This window comes from Rana temporaria, chromosome 1 (assembly GCF_905171775.1).
Source record: "Rana temporaria chromosome 1, aRanTem1.1, whole genome shotgun sequence".
Classification (NCBI taxonomy): domain Eukaryota; kingdom Metazoa; phylum Chordata; class Amphibia; order Anura; family Ranidae; genus Rana; species Rana temporaria.
In genome coordinates this window covers 378,742,520-378,757,569 of record NC_053489.1, presented here as the reverse complement: position 1 = coordinate 378,757,569, position 15,050 = coordinate 378,742,520, and the positions used below count along the sequence as shown (strand labels likewise).

Sequence of the window (15,050 nt, the reverse complement as noted above, 5' to 3'; positions counted from 1 at the left end):
CACTGAGCCAAAAAAAACACACACTGAGCCACTCACTGCAGTGAGAGGGGTTATGACCAGAGGGACCGCCCCCGGGGCGGGGCTGTTCAGCTTTGCTAAAGATTACATGTTTTAACCATTAACATGTCTGCCTAGTCCTCTCCTAATAGAGAGAACATAACCCTACAGTCAAGAATATATGGAAGCTGTGTCCATCCATGGACAAAAGCAAATAGGATTTTTTTTTACACACACAGCTTACCTGTAAAATCCTTTTCACAGCGACTACATAACCCATTAAGTAATTAAGGCTCTGTGTCTTGTGATGTATTCCCAAGATAAAGGATTTTACAGGTAAGCTGTATAAAAAAAAAAATCCTATTTTTTGCTAGAGTACACCGGAAGCGATGTGACGTCGGGTTCAGGTTTTTACATCGGAGACCTAATCAAAGCAAGCTTAGGTCTCCGGCCATCCAGGAAACATGCCACAGTTGGACGCTTGGGTGTCCCAATGCTCGTGATAAAGGCCGAGCAGCTTATTAGCCACATTAGTTAATTTTTTTTTTTTTTTTATTATTAAAATAAAATGGTACCGGGTGATGCCTGCAGCTACAAGCTTCACCCTGTCACCAATCACTTCAACAAAATAACGTACAGTTACATGATTTTGGATGAAGTGGTTAAACTGACTTAATTTGCAGACCGAAATTCATCCCTTTGATCTGTAAATGAAAAGAAATATATAAGGTTTTTTTAAATTGGTCTTTCAGCACAGAGCAATGTTGATAAAAATTGCAGGCCACTTGCTGTGAGCATGGGAACTGCTCCGCGTTTTTTACATGAATCATGGAAATGCTGGATTAGCCTCCATGCACACTGGGTCTCAAACTGCTGTTTTTTATTTTTTTTGAGTTTGGGCATTTTATTTTTTATTTTTTTAACCACTTAGACAGCCCACTGTATATCTACGTCCTATTTTTAAAGCTGAATATCTCGGTAACGGCAGCAGCTGCTGCCAGAACCGGGATATCCACCTTTACAGTGGGCTGCCGTGTAAACAATAACGGCGGTCTCCGCAAGATCGCCGTTATCGGTGGCGGGAGAGAGCCCCCCCCTCCCGCCACTTTTCCGCGCCCTCCGCCGCGCCCTCCGCCGCTACCGACCAGAGCCGTCGGTAGCGGCGGAGGAGATGGGATGTTGCCGCCTGGAGAGTGAGGACTGTAGTGAGGGCAAGATGGCCCCCACCCGTCCTCATAGCTCTGCTGGGCGGAAGTGACGTCAAAACGTCAGTCCCGCCCAGCGTCTTAAAGAGACAATTTTTTTGTCGTAATTTTTTTAAATGACAAATTCCTTTTTTTTTTTTTTTTTTCTTGCATTGAAGCCTAAATATGAGATCTGAGGTCTTTTTGACCCCAGATATATTTAAGAGGACCTGTCATGCTTTTTTCTATTACAAGGGATGTTTACATTCCTTGTAATAGGAATAAAAGTGATATTTTTTTTTTTTTTTATTTCAGTGTAAAAAATAAAATAAAAATAAAGAAGAAAAAAAAAAAAATGTTTTAAAGCGCCCCGTCCCGACGAGCTCGCGCGCAGAAGCATACGCGAGTAGCGGCGCCATATGAAAACGGTATTCAAACCACATAAGTGCTACTCTGTAGCTCAAAAAATGCAACCTATAGAACGTCGCCTATCAAGATTTTTAAGGGTAAAAGATTGACGCCATGCCACGAGCGGGCGCAATTTTAAAGCGCGACATGTTGGGTATCATTTTACTCGGCGTAACATTATCTTTCACGATATATAAAAAAATTGGGCCAAATTTATTGTGGTCTTATTTTTTAATTCAAAAAAGTTAATTTTTTCCAAAAAAAGTGCGCTTGTAAGACCGCTGCGAAAATACGGTGTGACAAAAAGTATTGCGATGACCGCCATTTTATTCTCTAGGGTGTTAGAAAAAAATATATAATTTTTGGGGGTTTTAAGTAATTTTCTAGCAAAAAAAAAACTGTTTTAGTCTTGTAAATCACGAATCTGAAAAACAGGCTCGGGGCTTAAGTGGTTAAAGCTCCACTCGGTTATCCTAGGTGTCCATGCACACATGGACGTTTATCAGCAGTGTAGTTTATGGGCCGTTTTCTGAATGCCTTAAAATCTTGTTCCGGGGTCGTTTTTCTGACCACAAACACACCAAATGCTCATAAACGTCGATAAACGCTCAAAAAAACGTGGCTCACCAGCGTTTGTTTTTTTTCTGCAATTTTATAATTTTCTTCCAATGGATCAAAAACATTAAACGCTAATAAACGCCATTGCTAAAATGTTAACATTGAAAGACTCACTGCAAAGCTACTGGCGTTTTTATAATATTTTAATGTCCAGTGTGCATGGAGCCTTAAGATTAAATTGTGCAGTTCTAGAGGAGAGAGAATCATTAAATCCCTGTGATCAGTCCCAGTCTGGAGTAGGGTGGTGGTCTTCACCAAGGCAAGAAGATTCTTTCCACTCAGATTAGCACCAAATAGGATACTGAAGTAGAGTTTCACAGGCCCTTCCTTACAAGTCTATTCCCATGACAAGCATTCAAACCACAGTGGTCTGTGGACCACATATGAAACAAAGCATGGACACCAACAAGGGAGTTCAGCACTAAATCAGTTATTTCAGGCTCTGACTCAATTTACCAATTAGGTAACACCACTTTACTAGCCGAAATCGATAAAGATGGATAACCTCTTTCATCAGGCTTTAGAAAAAACCTGAATGAGAATCAAAATTTCATCAAGATGATATTTCTACCCAGGATACATTATTATTTTAGAAATTTACCAATTGCAGTCCCAATGGAAGATTTACAACGACTACAATCTGATGTTCTCCGATTTGGGGTAATAGAAAGCCCTGCATGAACAAAACTGACGTATGTCTCTAAACCATGTGATGGGCTTGGCCTCCCTAATCTACAAGCTTACCATCAAGCAGCTCAAATAACACAGCTTTCCCATACAACGGCCAAGGGACCCCCCACCCCTTTGTCCATCCCCCCCCCATATTGTGCCCCACCCTGTCTCACTCCCTAGCGATTTGGGACAGGGTGCAACATCGTAGATCCCTGTCTCCACATACCCCTCTAGCCCCCTTGTTCTGTAATCCAGAGTTCTCCCCCGGTCAGATTCCAGTGGTGGCTCAATAAAAGAGCGACTTAGGATAGGAGATTATCGTTGAGATCAACCATACTCTTTTTAAAGGCCCGTTACAGATGCCCTCTAGTGAATTGTTTAGGTACAATCATCTTATTACTCTTACTGACCCAAATACTAAAAACTCATACATGACTTAAATACTACTTTTGAATTATCTGACTGGCAAAATATTGCTTATGCTTTAGCTAAAGTATTTATTAATACGTCACTCATTGAGGCCAATTATTTAAAAAAAAAAAAAAAAAACTCCTTCGCTGGCATTTAGTACCAACCAGGGTCGCTAGGATGCATCCATCTGCATCACCCATTTGCTTTAAACGGTGTGGGCACAATGTATCACGTTTGGTGGCAGTGTCCAGCTATCACTAGATTTTGTACATTTAGACTGGTGTACTCTGACGTGGATTAATATCTGTAGATCCTCGGAAGCTGTGCGTTTTCAAAAGCTTCCCGAGGAGGCTCCAAAAAAAAATAAATAAAAAAAAACAGAATTTTTTTTTTTTATAACACACACACACACACACACACACACGCTAAAATATTGGAAGCAGTAGATGGTTCCTGTTGATTCTGTGAATAAGCCAAGCTGGTTCATGGTTAATAAGCCTCACCTGTATCCTTCTCAACAGTAAGAAATTTGATGCGACATGGGATCTGTGGATACGGTATATCTTCATGCCAACACATTTCTGGCTGACCCTCCTTTCTTTTTTTCCCCCTTCTCTAATGTTTATGGCTTATCACAGGGTTTGACAAATTTGCTTGGAATCTAGGAGCCAGCTAAAAAAAGTTAGGAGCCAGAAAACGCACCCCGTCCAGACGAGCTTGCGCGCAGAAGCGAACACATACGTGAGCAGCGCCCGCATATGTAAACAGTGCACATATGAGGTATCGCTGTGATTGGTAGAGCGAGAGCAATAATTCTAGCCCTAGACCACCTCTGTAGCTCAAAACATGCAACCTGTAGATTTTTTTTTAAACGTCGCCTATGAAGATTTTAAAGGGTAAAAGTTTGTCGGCATTCCACGAGCGGACGCAATTTTGAAGCGTGACATGTTGGGTATGAATTTACTCGGCGTAACATTATCTTTCATAATAATGGGGATAACTTTACTGTGGTCTTATTTTTTAAAATTAAAAAAGTGTAATTTTTTACCAAAAAAAGTGCGCTTGTAACAGAAAGTATTGCAACGATCGCCATTTTATTCTCTAGGGTGTTAGGATAAAAAATATATATAATGTTTGGGCGTTCTAATTAGAGGGAAGAAGATGGCAGTGAAAAATGACATTAGAATTGCTAAGATGGCGCCAGCTCACACAAGGAAGAGCTGGGGACTTCACACACAATTTTTTATTTTTTTTTGCTTACCTTCCAAGCCAAGTCGCCAGGAGGCCATTTCTAGTCGCCATGGCGACCAGGATTTGTTGAGCCCTGATACAGAGCATACTACACCCTTAAAAAAAAATGTTCAAATTCGGATGGAGACAAAATGATGAATGTCCCAGGTGCAAGGCAATAGGGGACTTTATACATATGGTCTGGAAGTGCCCGAAATTATTCAGATACTGGGCGGAAATAATTGATAGGGTTAATAGCATCTTTGGGTCCTCTCTTGAACCAGTGGCTACAACCTGCCTTTTAGGGTACATAGAGGTGAACAAAGTTGCACCAGACAATCTGGTAGCTGTGCTGAGATGTTTATTTCAGGCACGCAAGTTAATTGCCCAGAAATGGCAGGCACACTCCACCATCGGTAGAAAACTGGGTAGCGACTATTAATTTAACAATCGGCAGCGAAAGAGTGGATCTTACCAGACGGGGCAAATATGGGGAGTTTGTGAGGATGTGGGGCCCTTGGTTGGAGGCAATGGGCTGCCCCTCGTAGAGCTTTGGTGGGGTCAGCTGCCTTGAGCGTCCAGGACCCCTAGGTTTCTCAGTTTTATCTTTTCGTTACTCCTCGGCTGCTCCCCCTTTTCCCTTTCTTTTTTTTCTTGTTTTTTTCTTGGACTACGGCAACTCTCCATCTCCTTATAATTAGGAGCACATTATAGTCACTCTGGTGGACCATCTCGGGTGGAGTAGGTGGGGAAGCGGGGCTAGATTGAATCGGAGTAAGGAGTAAGAGAGTAGGTTGTGAGGTTTTAAAATATTTGTACACCTGTTCTTGTTCTTTCTACAGTTGGTTACCTGTTTTGTTACATGTTGGATAAAAAGATCTAAATAAAATAAAAATATTTAAAAAAAAAAAAAAAGCTTTTTTTGCTTACGGAGCTCTAGGTAGTTCCCTGTACTACCAGCTCCCCTTTCTATGCAGGTGAATACAGACACAGGAAAAAAGGCTATGGCCAGGCCAGCCTACCTGTGAAGAGCTGGCGTTGGACTCCCCTGAAGCCTGGGATGCCTCCGTGGTGCTCCGCTCGTAGGCGCTCCTCAGCCCATGCTGTTGCCTTTTAAAAAAACGCTGCCTCGGCCTTCCCTCATTCTCTGCGACGCAAACAGGAACCAGCGTTTCCGGCGCACATCGATGACGCGCATCCTGCCGGAGGTGACGCCCGGCGTCATCCGGGTCACGGCGCCTACCACAAAGAGTGAGCTCTCCTGCTGCTGGACGCCGCCGCCATGACCGTCAACGCTGCCCACTCCCTCGCTGGGCTCCGGAGAGAAGGGGGAACTCCAGACACTATGCGGAGGGAACCCGGGGCCACGGAGAGATTTAAAGGGTAAAGGGGGAAACACAGCTGCTCCAGCCCTTGTTTGATGGCCACTCTCCTGGACCCATCTCCACTTTAAAAAGACTGTTCCTTCAGTGACATGTCTCCATTGACTGAGGAAACAAAAAAAAAAAACTGACCAGATGCCTGAGTGACCACCTTTTAAAGAGCTGGAGGTGATGTGTTTCCTGTCCAGGGAGGAGCTCCATCGCTCAAGGGCTGTCCTGGAAGACGCCTTGGGGGGAAAAAAAACTGTTTTAATCTTGTAAACACCAAGTCTAAAAAACAGGCAAGGTCCTTAAGTGGTTAAACTCTCAAGATGTTTGGTAGACACCCATAAGAGTTTAATTACAGGCTTGATAATCATGCAAGATTTACACAACATGCACATGTGGGTAGAATCTCTTCCTGCAAGTTCCAGCACAGAGCAGAAATAAATCGGCAAGTAACAGCCACACAGAAAGGAGAAGAGTATAAGTGTGCCAACAGCAGCAAAACCTCAATCTACGCAACGTGTCTGGTGATCATTCATAAAGTTTCTGGCTGAAAGATCAGACATGTGAAAATTGAGAACTGAAAAACACACACACACACACACACACACACACATTAAGCGGAAACAAGGAATTTCCACTTTGTTAATCAGCATAGGCCTGATACGCCTGCGCACCGGCGCCGAATAGAGCCGAGCTTCTTTCGGGAAGTCGTGACGCGCTGTGTGCGCCGTCGTTTAGCATGTCAATCAATTGGCATGACAATAGGAACGCCCACTCCTGCGGGATTCCCTACCCGGAAGCTGCGGTGAATTCCACGGCTAAACGCCATCTACGGCAAAGAAAAAAAAAAGGTCAGTGTCATTTTATATGCAGGACTGGGCTGGATGCAGTGTTAGAAATTGTTTATAGGGTGAACCTCCACTTTAAGCATTACAAGTTAGGCCCCGTACACACGACCAAACATGTCTGCTGAAACTAGTCCGCGGGCCAGTTTCAGCAGACATGTTTGGTCGTGTGTAGGCCCGAGCGTGCAGGATTCCAGCAAACATTTGCCCGCCGGGCCTTTTCCCAGCGGGCAAATATTCCTGGACTTGTTTTAAAACAGTCCGCTGGAATCCTGCCCGCTCGGACATGTTCGGTCGTCTGTACAGACCTACCGTACATGTCCGAGCGCCCGCCATCCCTCGCATGCGTCGAATGACTGACGCATGCGTGGAAGCATTTAACTGGCAGGCCCGCCATCGTCGCGGACACGCCCCGCGTAGTATTTACGCGCGGATTTCTGTGCGATGGTTAGTACAGCCATCGTACAGAAATCCCCGGCCAGACATGTACGATGAAAACGGTCCGGCGGACCGCTTTCATCGTACATGTTTGGTCGTCTGTATACGGCCTTAAACAGCAATTCTAATTTCATGTTTCACTGCCATCTTCTTCTCTCTAATTAGAACCCCCAAACATAATATATATTTTTTATCCTAACACCCTAGAGAATAAAATGGCGATCCTTGCAATACTTTGTCACGCCGTATTTGCACAGCGATCTTACAAGCGCACTTTTTTGTGAAAAAATTACACTTTAAATTTAAAAAATAAGACCACAGTAAAGTTATCCCCATTTTTTTTAATATTATGAAAGATAATGTTACGCTGAGTAAATTCATATCCAACATGTCACCCTTCAAAATTGCGTCCGCTCGTGAAATGCCGACAAACTTTTACCCTTTAAAATCTTCATAGGCGACGTTTAAAAAAAAATCTACAGGTTGCACGTTTTGAGTTAGAGAAGGTCTAGGGCTAGAATTATTGCTCTCGCTCTACCAATCGTGGCGATACCTCACATGTGTGGTTTGAACACCGTTTACATATGCGGGCGCTGCTCACGTATGTGTTTGCTTCTGCACGCAAGCTCGTCGGGACGGGTGCGTTTTCTGGCTCCTAACTTTTTCAGCTGGCTCCTAGATTCCAAGCAAATTTGTCAAACCCTGATATAAGCAACGCAATCACAACCATCAGTAAACAAAGGAATAGAACCACAAAGTTTCACAAAAGCTGAGGTAGGAAAAAAAGAATTTGCTATGTCGTTACTCCGGGCACAGCTTTACTGTAATGTCAACGGAATACATTTGCATCTTACATATACACCTGGAGTTTGGCTTTAAAGAGTGTCTCTGCCCCCCAGGTAAAAGCCATTTTAATATGCATAAAGCACTCTAGTAAGCAAATACCAATTGCACAGTTCTTTATATTGACAAATTAAGACATTTTAGTACTAGAACAAGATGCACTTCGAGGGGGGTGGGGGGGGACACCGCACACTTATTTGGTTACCTCAACCCTCCGCATTTAGACACTGATACAATACCTTGAACCATCTTTTTTTCCACAACTCTAGAGCAGGGCTTCTCATCTGCAAGAACAAAACCATGAAAGAAAACATTTTACTATTGCATGCAACACTGCATGTAGATTACATTGACACCCACACAGCTGACCTCATGGCTTTACTGTACATTCTGCCATCAGAAGGGATGAACAGATGTGGGCTTTATAAGACCTCGGATGTCACCTCAGGTCTCCAAAGCAACAGATCAGTTTGATCTACAACCTTAAAAGCCAGCAACGGCTTCTAAACAAACCAAAAGCCAAAGTGATGAAATCCCCCTTCCACCACCAGTATTGCTGTTAGGATTACTTGTACCGTGTAGGGAATCGCCCATTTAAAATAAAAAAAAACACCAATGATGCTTCCAGATGCTGTGTGCCACTCTCCTCGTGACCCCACTTACCAAAAAAAAGAAAAAAAAGAAAGGACCCTCAGCTTTGCAGTCTGTGGGTCATAAACTCTGATCTATTGATCTGGTGAGATGGAATGAACTCCTTAAAGGAACACTAAAGGTTTGTTTTTTATTAGATCAATTGATTGCTGTAAGCTAGAGCATTTAAATATCACTTACCTCGTTTTTCCTTTTGACCTCCAAATACAGTAATCCAGGTTTGAAAATGCCATTTCCTGTCTCTCTTCTTGCTTTCCACCAGCATCTGAGCCGTTTAGCATGGTGGAAAGCAGAATGTTCTCACCCCCAACCCAAGGCTACAGACCTGCGTGAAGATGCACTCTTATCCCTCACAGGCATGAGGCCAAGCCTAATGGGAACTGTAGTTCCCATTAGGCCATGATGTAGCAAGAATGAATGCGCACCACAAACCAGGAAGTCAGTGAGAATAATGATTCAGGAGTGACAGAGGTGAATAAAAAAAGCTCGATTTCAAACAGGTATCAAACTAGTTATAATGTAAAACATTACTTTTTACTTTATCAGCTACTGTCAGACTTTAATTTAAAGGAGGAAAAATTTTGTCTTTACAACCCCCTTTAAATTCTCCATACAGAGGGGGGTCTTGGGGATACCCAGGGGGAAAAAAAAAAATCCAACAGGCTCCAAAAATTAAAAATTTATATATATATATATATATATATATATATATATATATATATATATATATATATATATATATATATATATATATATATATATATATATATATATATATATACACACACACATACATATACACACACACACACACACACACACACATATACACATATTATACACACACACATACACATACACACACACACATACACACACACACATACACACACACATACATTTCAGGCTTCAAACAAATGACATAACTAATTTTTTTTGAAGAACCAACAAGTGGGACACAATCATGAAGTGGAAAGAAATTTATTGGATATTTCAAACTTTAAAAAAAAAAAAAAAAAAAGTGGGCGTGCAAAATTATTCAGCCCCTTTACTTTCAGTGCAGCAAACTCTCCAGAAGTTCAGTGAGGATCTCTGAATGATCCAATGTTGACCTAAATGACCAATGAATGAATGAATGACTTGTATAGCGCAACGCATGCGAACTGAATCGCCTCTGGGCGCTTTTTCCAGCCAGTATCTGCTTGGTTGGTGCGGTCATTTTTACCCCGTAGGATCATGACACGCTAGGGACACACAGTCATACACACATATATACATATATACTGGGCCAATTTGGATGAGATCCAAGTTACCTACCAGCATGTCTTTGGAGTGTGGGAGGAAACCCGGAGGAAACCCACGCAGACACAGGGAGAACATGCAAACTCCAGGCAGATGGTGTCGTGGTTGGGATTCGAACCAGCGAACCTTTTGCTGCTAGGTGAAAGTGCTACTCACTGCACCACTGTGCTGCCCAATGATAAATAGAATCCACCTGTGTGTAATCAAGTCTCTGTATAAATGCACCTGCACTGTTATAGTCTCAGGTCCGTTTTAGGCCTCTTTCACATTAGCGGACCGTTCGTCCGTTTATTACAAGTCCGTTTACGGACTTGTAATGAATCCCTATGGGATAGCGTCCGTTAGCGGATGGAGCATCCGCTAACGTCCGCAACCACCCGCGTCCGTCAGGATCCGGTTTTTCGGACGGAAGAAACCTATTTTTCTTCCGATCCATCTTCATCTGATTTCCAATAGGGGAGAGCGGAGGAAAGACAGGGCGGTCTCTGCACAGTGTGCGGAGACCGCTGACGGACACACACGGAGCGGACACAAAAACGGTCCGCTCCGTAAAGCACAGAGAGCATCATGAACAAGGAACACACCAGGCAGGTCCGAGATACTGCTGGAGAAAACTTCCATTTTTTTTTTTGCATTTAAGTCTAAATGATCTTTTTGACCCCAGATCTCATATTTAAGAGGACCGGTCATGCTTGTTTCTATTACAAGGGAGGTTTACATTCCTTGTAATAAAAAAAAAAAAAAAAAAAATATCACTTTTATTCCTAAGTGTAAAAAAACTATAAAATAAAAAGAAAGAAAACCCCCCCCAAAAAAATGTAAGCGCCCCGGCCCGATGAGCTTGCGCGCAGAAGCATACGCGAGTAGCGCCCACATATGAAAATGGTGTTCAAACCACACAAGTGAGGTATCGCCGCGATCGTTCGAGTGAGAGCAATAATTCTAGCCCTAGACCTCCTTTGTAGCTCAAAAAACGCAACCTATAGAATTTTTTAAACGTCGCCTATCGAGATTTTTAAGGGTGCCACGAGCGGGCGCAATTTTTAAGCGTGACATGTTGGGTATCATTTTACTCAGCGTAACATTATCTTTCACAATATTTAAAAAAATTGGGCCAAATTTATTGTGGTCTTTAATAAAAAAAAAAAAAAGTGAAGTTTTTCACACAAAAAAAAAGTGCGCTTGCAAGACCGCTGCGCAAATACGGTGTGACAAAGTATTGCAATGACCACCATTTTATTCTCTTTTTATTCTGTTTTTTAAATATGTTTGGGGGTTTTAAGTAATTTTTTTAGAAAAAAAAAAAAAAAAAATTTTTAGTCTTGTAAACACCAAATCTGAAAAACACCTTCTGTCCTTAAGTGGTTAAAGTTTGCCACAAGCCACCTGGGAGACACACCAAACATGTGGAAGAAGGTGCTCTAATCAGATGAAACCAAAAATCAAACTTTTTGGCAACAAAGCAAAACGTTATGTTTGGCGTAAAAGCAACACAGCTCATCACCCTGAACACACCATCCACACTGTCAAACATGGTGGTGGCTGCATCATGGTTTGGGCCTGCTTTTCTTCAGCAGGGACAGGGAAGATGGTTAAAATTGATGGGAAGATGGATGGAGCCAAATACAGGACCATTCTGGAAGATGGAGTCTGCAAAAGACCTGAGACTGGGACGGAGATTTGTCTTCCAACAAGACAATGATCCAAAACATAAAGCAAAATCTACAATGGGATGGGTCACAAATGAACATATCCAGGTGTTAGAATGGCCAAGTCAAAGTCCAGACCTGAATCCAATCGAGAATCTGTGGAAAGAACTGAAAACTGCTGTTCACAAATGCTCTCCATCCAACCTCACTGAGCTCGAGCTGTTTTGCAAGCAGGAATGGGCAAAAATTTCAGTCTCTCGATGTGCAAAACTGATAGAGACATACCCCAAGCGACTTACAGCTGTAATCGCAGCAAAAGGTGGCGCTACAAAGTATTAAATTAAGGGGGCTGAATAACTTTGCATGCCCAATTTCAGTTTTTTTTTTTTTTTTTACGTTTGAAATAATGATTGTGTTCCACTTGTTGATTCTTTAACCACTTAACCACCGCTAGCCGTAAAATAACGGCTGCAGGGTGGTTCCTTAAGTGGGGGTGGACTATATGCAACATCCTCCCGGAGTTGCGCTCCCTTGGGCGTGCACACGGGAATGTCCGTGACCGCTGGGTCCAGAGGAACCGGCGCATCACGGATCGCAGTAAATTGCCGCTGATAGCAGCCGTTTACCACGTGATCGCTCCGTCCAATGACGGAGCGATCACATGTAAACAAACCGGCGTCATTTGATGACGCAGGTTCCTCCCTCCTCTCTCTGTACCGATCGGTACAGTGTGAGGGGGAGCACGGGTGTCAGCAGCGCTGTGGATGGATCTGTGACTATTGCAGCCACAGATCCATCCCTGCTCAGCCATCACTGCAACCCCCGCGCCAATACTCTGCCATACCCCCGCGCCAATAAACGAGAAAGTGGGTAACCGCTCAAAGAAAACCAGGTGATCTATTTCCTGTGATCCGAGTCTAGGGTGCAGGCAGTGCAATCAAAATGCAGGTTGGGATGAAAGAAAAGAAGCTGGGATAGCCGCACTCCAAAAAAACTCCTCCTTTAATTAAAAATCACAAAACGCATGCCACAGCAAAAAACAGCACAAAAGAAAAGCCGACGTTTCGCACTATGCCTTAGTGCTTATTCATAGCTGAATATGAATGCTATGAATAAGCACTAAGGCATAGTGCGAACCGTCGGCTTCATTCAGATATCATCTTTTTCAGCCAGCGATTCCCTACACCATAAAAACGATCATGGCGGCTGTTCCACCTCTTGATCGTTCTTACGGGAGGCGAAAGGGGACATCCCCCCTCTGGTGCTTCCGACTCACCGCTGCGATCTAAGCCAGGCTTTTTTTTTTTTTTTTCCCAGGCTTCCCAGCCTAGAGGTGAGATGTGGGATCTTATTGACCCCATATCTCACTGTAAAGAGGACCTGTCATGCTATATTCCTATTACAAGGGATGTTTACATTCCTTGTAATAGGAATAAAAGTGATCAAAACATTTATTTTTGGGGAAAAACGTGTCAAACTAAAATAAAGTAAAATGAACAATAAAAAAAAAAAAAATGAAAGCGCCCCTGTTCCCATGTGCTCGTATACAGAAGCGACCGCACACGCAAGTCCCACATATTAAAACGGTGTTCAAACTACACATGTGAGGTATCGCTACGAACGTTAGAGCGAGAGCAATAATTTTGGCCCTAGACCTCTTCTCCAACTAAAAAGATGTAACCAGTAAAAATATTTAAAGCGTCACCTATGGGGATTTTTAAGTAGCGAAGTTTGGCGCCATTCCACAAGCGTGGGCAATTTTGAAGGGTGACATGTTGGGTATCTATTGACTCGGCGTAGCTTTATCTTTCATATTATGCAAAAACATTGGGCTAACTTTAATGTTTTTTTATTATTTAAAAGCACAAAAAACTGTTTTATTTCCCAAAAAAAACGCATTCGAAAAAATGCTGTGCAAATACCATGCGCGATAAAAAGTTGCAACGACCGCCATTGTATTCTCTAGGGTCTTTGCTAAAAAAGCATATATAATTTTTTGGGGTTCAATGTAATTTTCTAGCAAATAAATGGTGATTTTTACATGTAGGAGAGAAATGTCAGAACTGCTCTGGGTGTTCCAGAACGCCTGATGGTGCTCCCTGCATGTTGGGCCTCTGTATGTGGCCACGCTGTGTAAAAGTCGCACACATGTGGTATCGCCATACTCGGGAGGAATAGCAGAATGTGTTTTGGGGTGTAATTTGTGGTATGCATATGCTGTGTGTGAGAAATAACCTGCGAATATGAACATTTTGTGAAAAAAAAAAAAAAAAATCTTGATTTTTGCAAAGAATTGTGGGGAGAAAAAAAAATGACAACTTAAAAAAACTCACCATGCCTCTTTCTAAATACCTTGGAATGTCTTCTTTCCAAAAAGGGGTCATTTAGGGGGTATTTGTACTTTTCTGGCATGTTAGGGTCTCAAGAAATGAGATAGGCCGTCAGTACTTCGCTTGTGGACCCTATAACTTTCACCCAGACTAAATAATATCCAAAATTTTTTTTTGTTACCAAAGATATGTAGCAGTATACATTTTAGGCCAAATTTATGAAGAAAAATATATTTTTTTTGCAAAATTTTATAATAGAAATGAAGAAAAATTCATTTTTTTTTACAAAATTTGTTTTTTCATTTCTAGCGGAAAAAAAATAAGAAACGCAGAGGTGATCAAATACCACCAAAAGAAAGCTCTATTTGTGTGGGGGGGGGGGGGGGGAAAAAAATTTCATTTGGTTACAGTGTTGTATGGCTGAGTTATTGTCATTCAAAATGTGAGAGCACCGAAAGCTGAAAATTGGTCTGGTTATTAAGTGGGTTTAAGTGCCCAGTTGTTAAGTGGTTAAAAAAAAAAAAAAAAAAAAATACAGTTTTATATCTATGTTTGAAGCCTGAAATGTGGCAAAAGGTCGCAAAGTTCAAGGGGGCCGAATACTTCGCAAGGCACATAGATAGATAGATAGATAGATAGATAGATAGATAGATAGATAGATAGATAGATAGATAGATAGATAGATAGATAGATAGATAGATAGATAGATAGATAGATAGATAGATAGATAGGATATCTATCTATATCAGGGGTTGACAAATTAGCTTGGAATCTAGGAGCCAGCTAAAAAAGTTAGGAGCCAGAAAACGCACCCCGTCCCGACGAGCTTGCGCGCAGAAGCGAACACATACGTGAGCAGTGCCCGCATATGTAAACGGTGTTCAAACCACACATGTGAGGTATCGACACGATTGGTAGAGCGAGAGCAATAATTCTAGACCTCCTCTGTAACTCTAAACATACAACCTGTAGATTTTTTTAAACGTCGCCTATGGAGATTTTAAAGGGTAAAAGTTTGTCGGCATTCCACGAGCGGACGCAATTTCGAAGCGTGACATGTTGGGTATGAATTTACTCGGCGTAACATTATCTTTCATAATAT

At 42.2% G+C, this 15,050-nt stretch overlaps 1 protein-coding gene across 1 annotated transcript in view; it reads right to left on the bottom strand.

The window, feature by feature from the left end:
* LOC120929136 (chromatin assembly factor 1 subunit A-B-like) overlaps positions 1–15,050 on the bottom strand; it is a 250,939-nt gene that overhangs the window by 167,063 nt on the left and 68,826 nt on the right. The window contains exon 2 of the mRNA XM_040340390.1: positions 8,256–8,300. Within this exon, the coding sequence (XP_040196324.1) occupies positions 8,256–8,300 (45 nt within the window). The remainder of the gene's footprint in view (positions 1–8,255; positions 8,301–15,050) is intronic.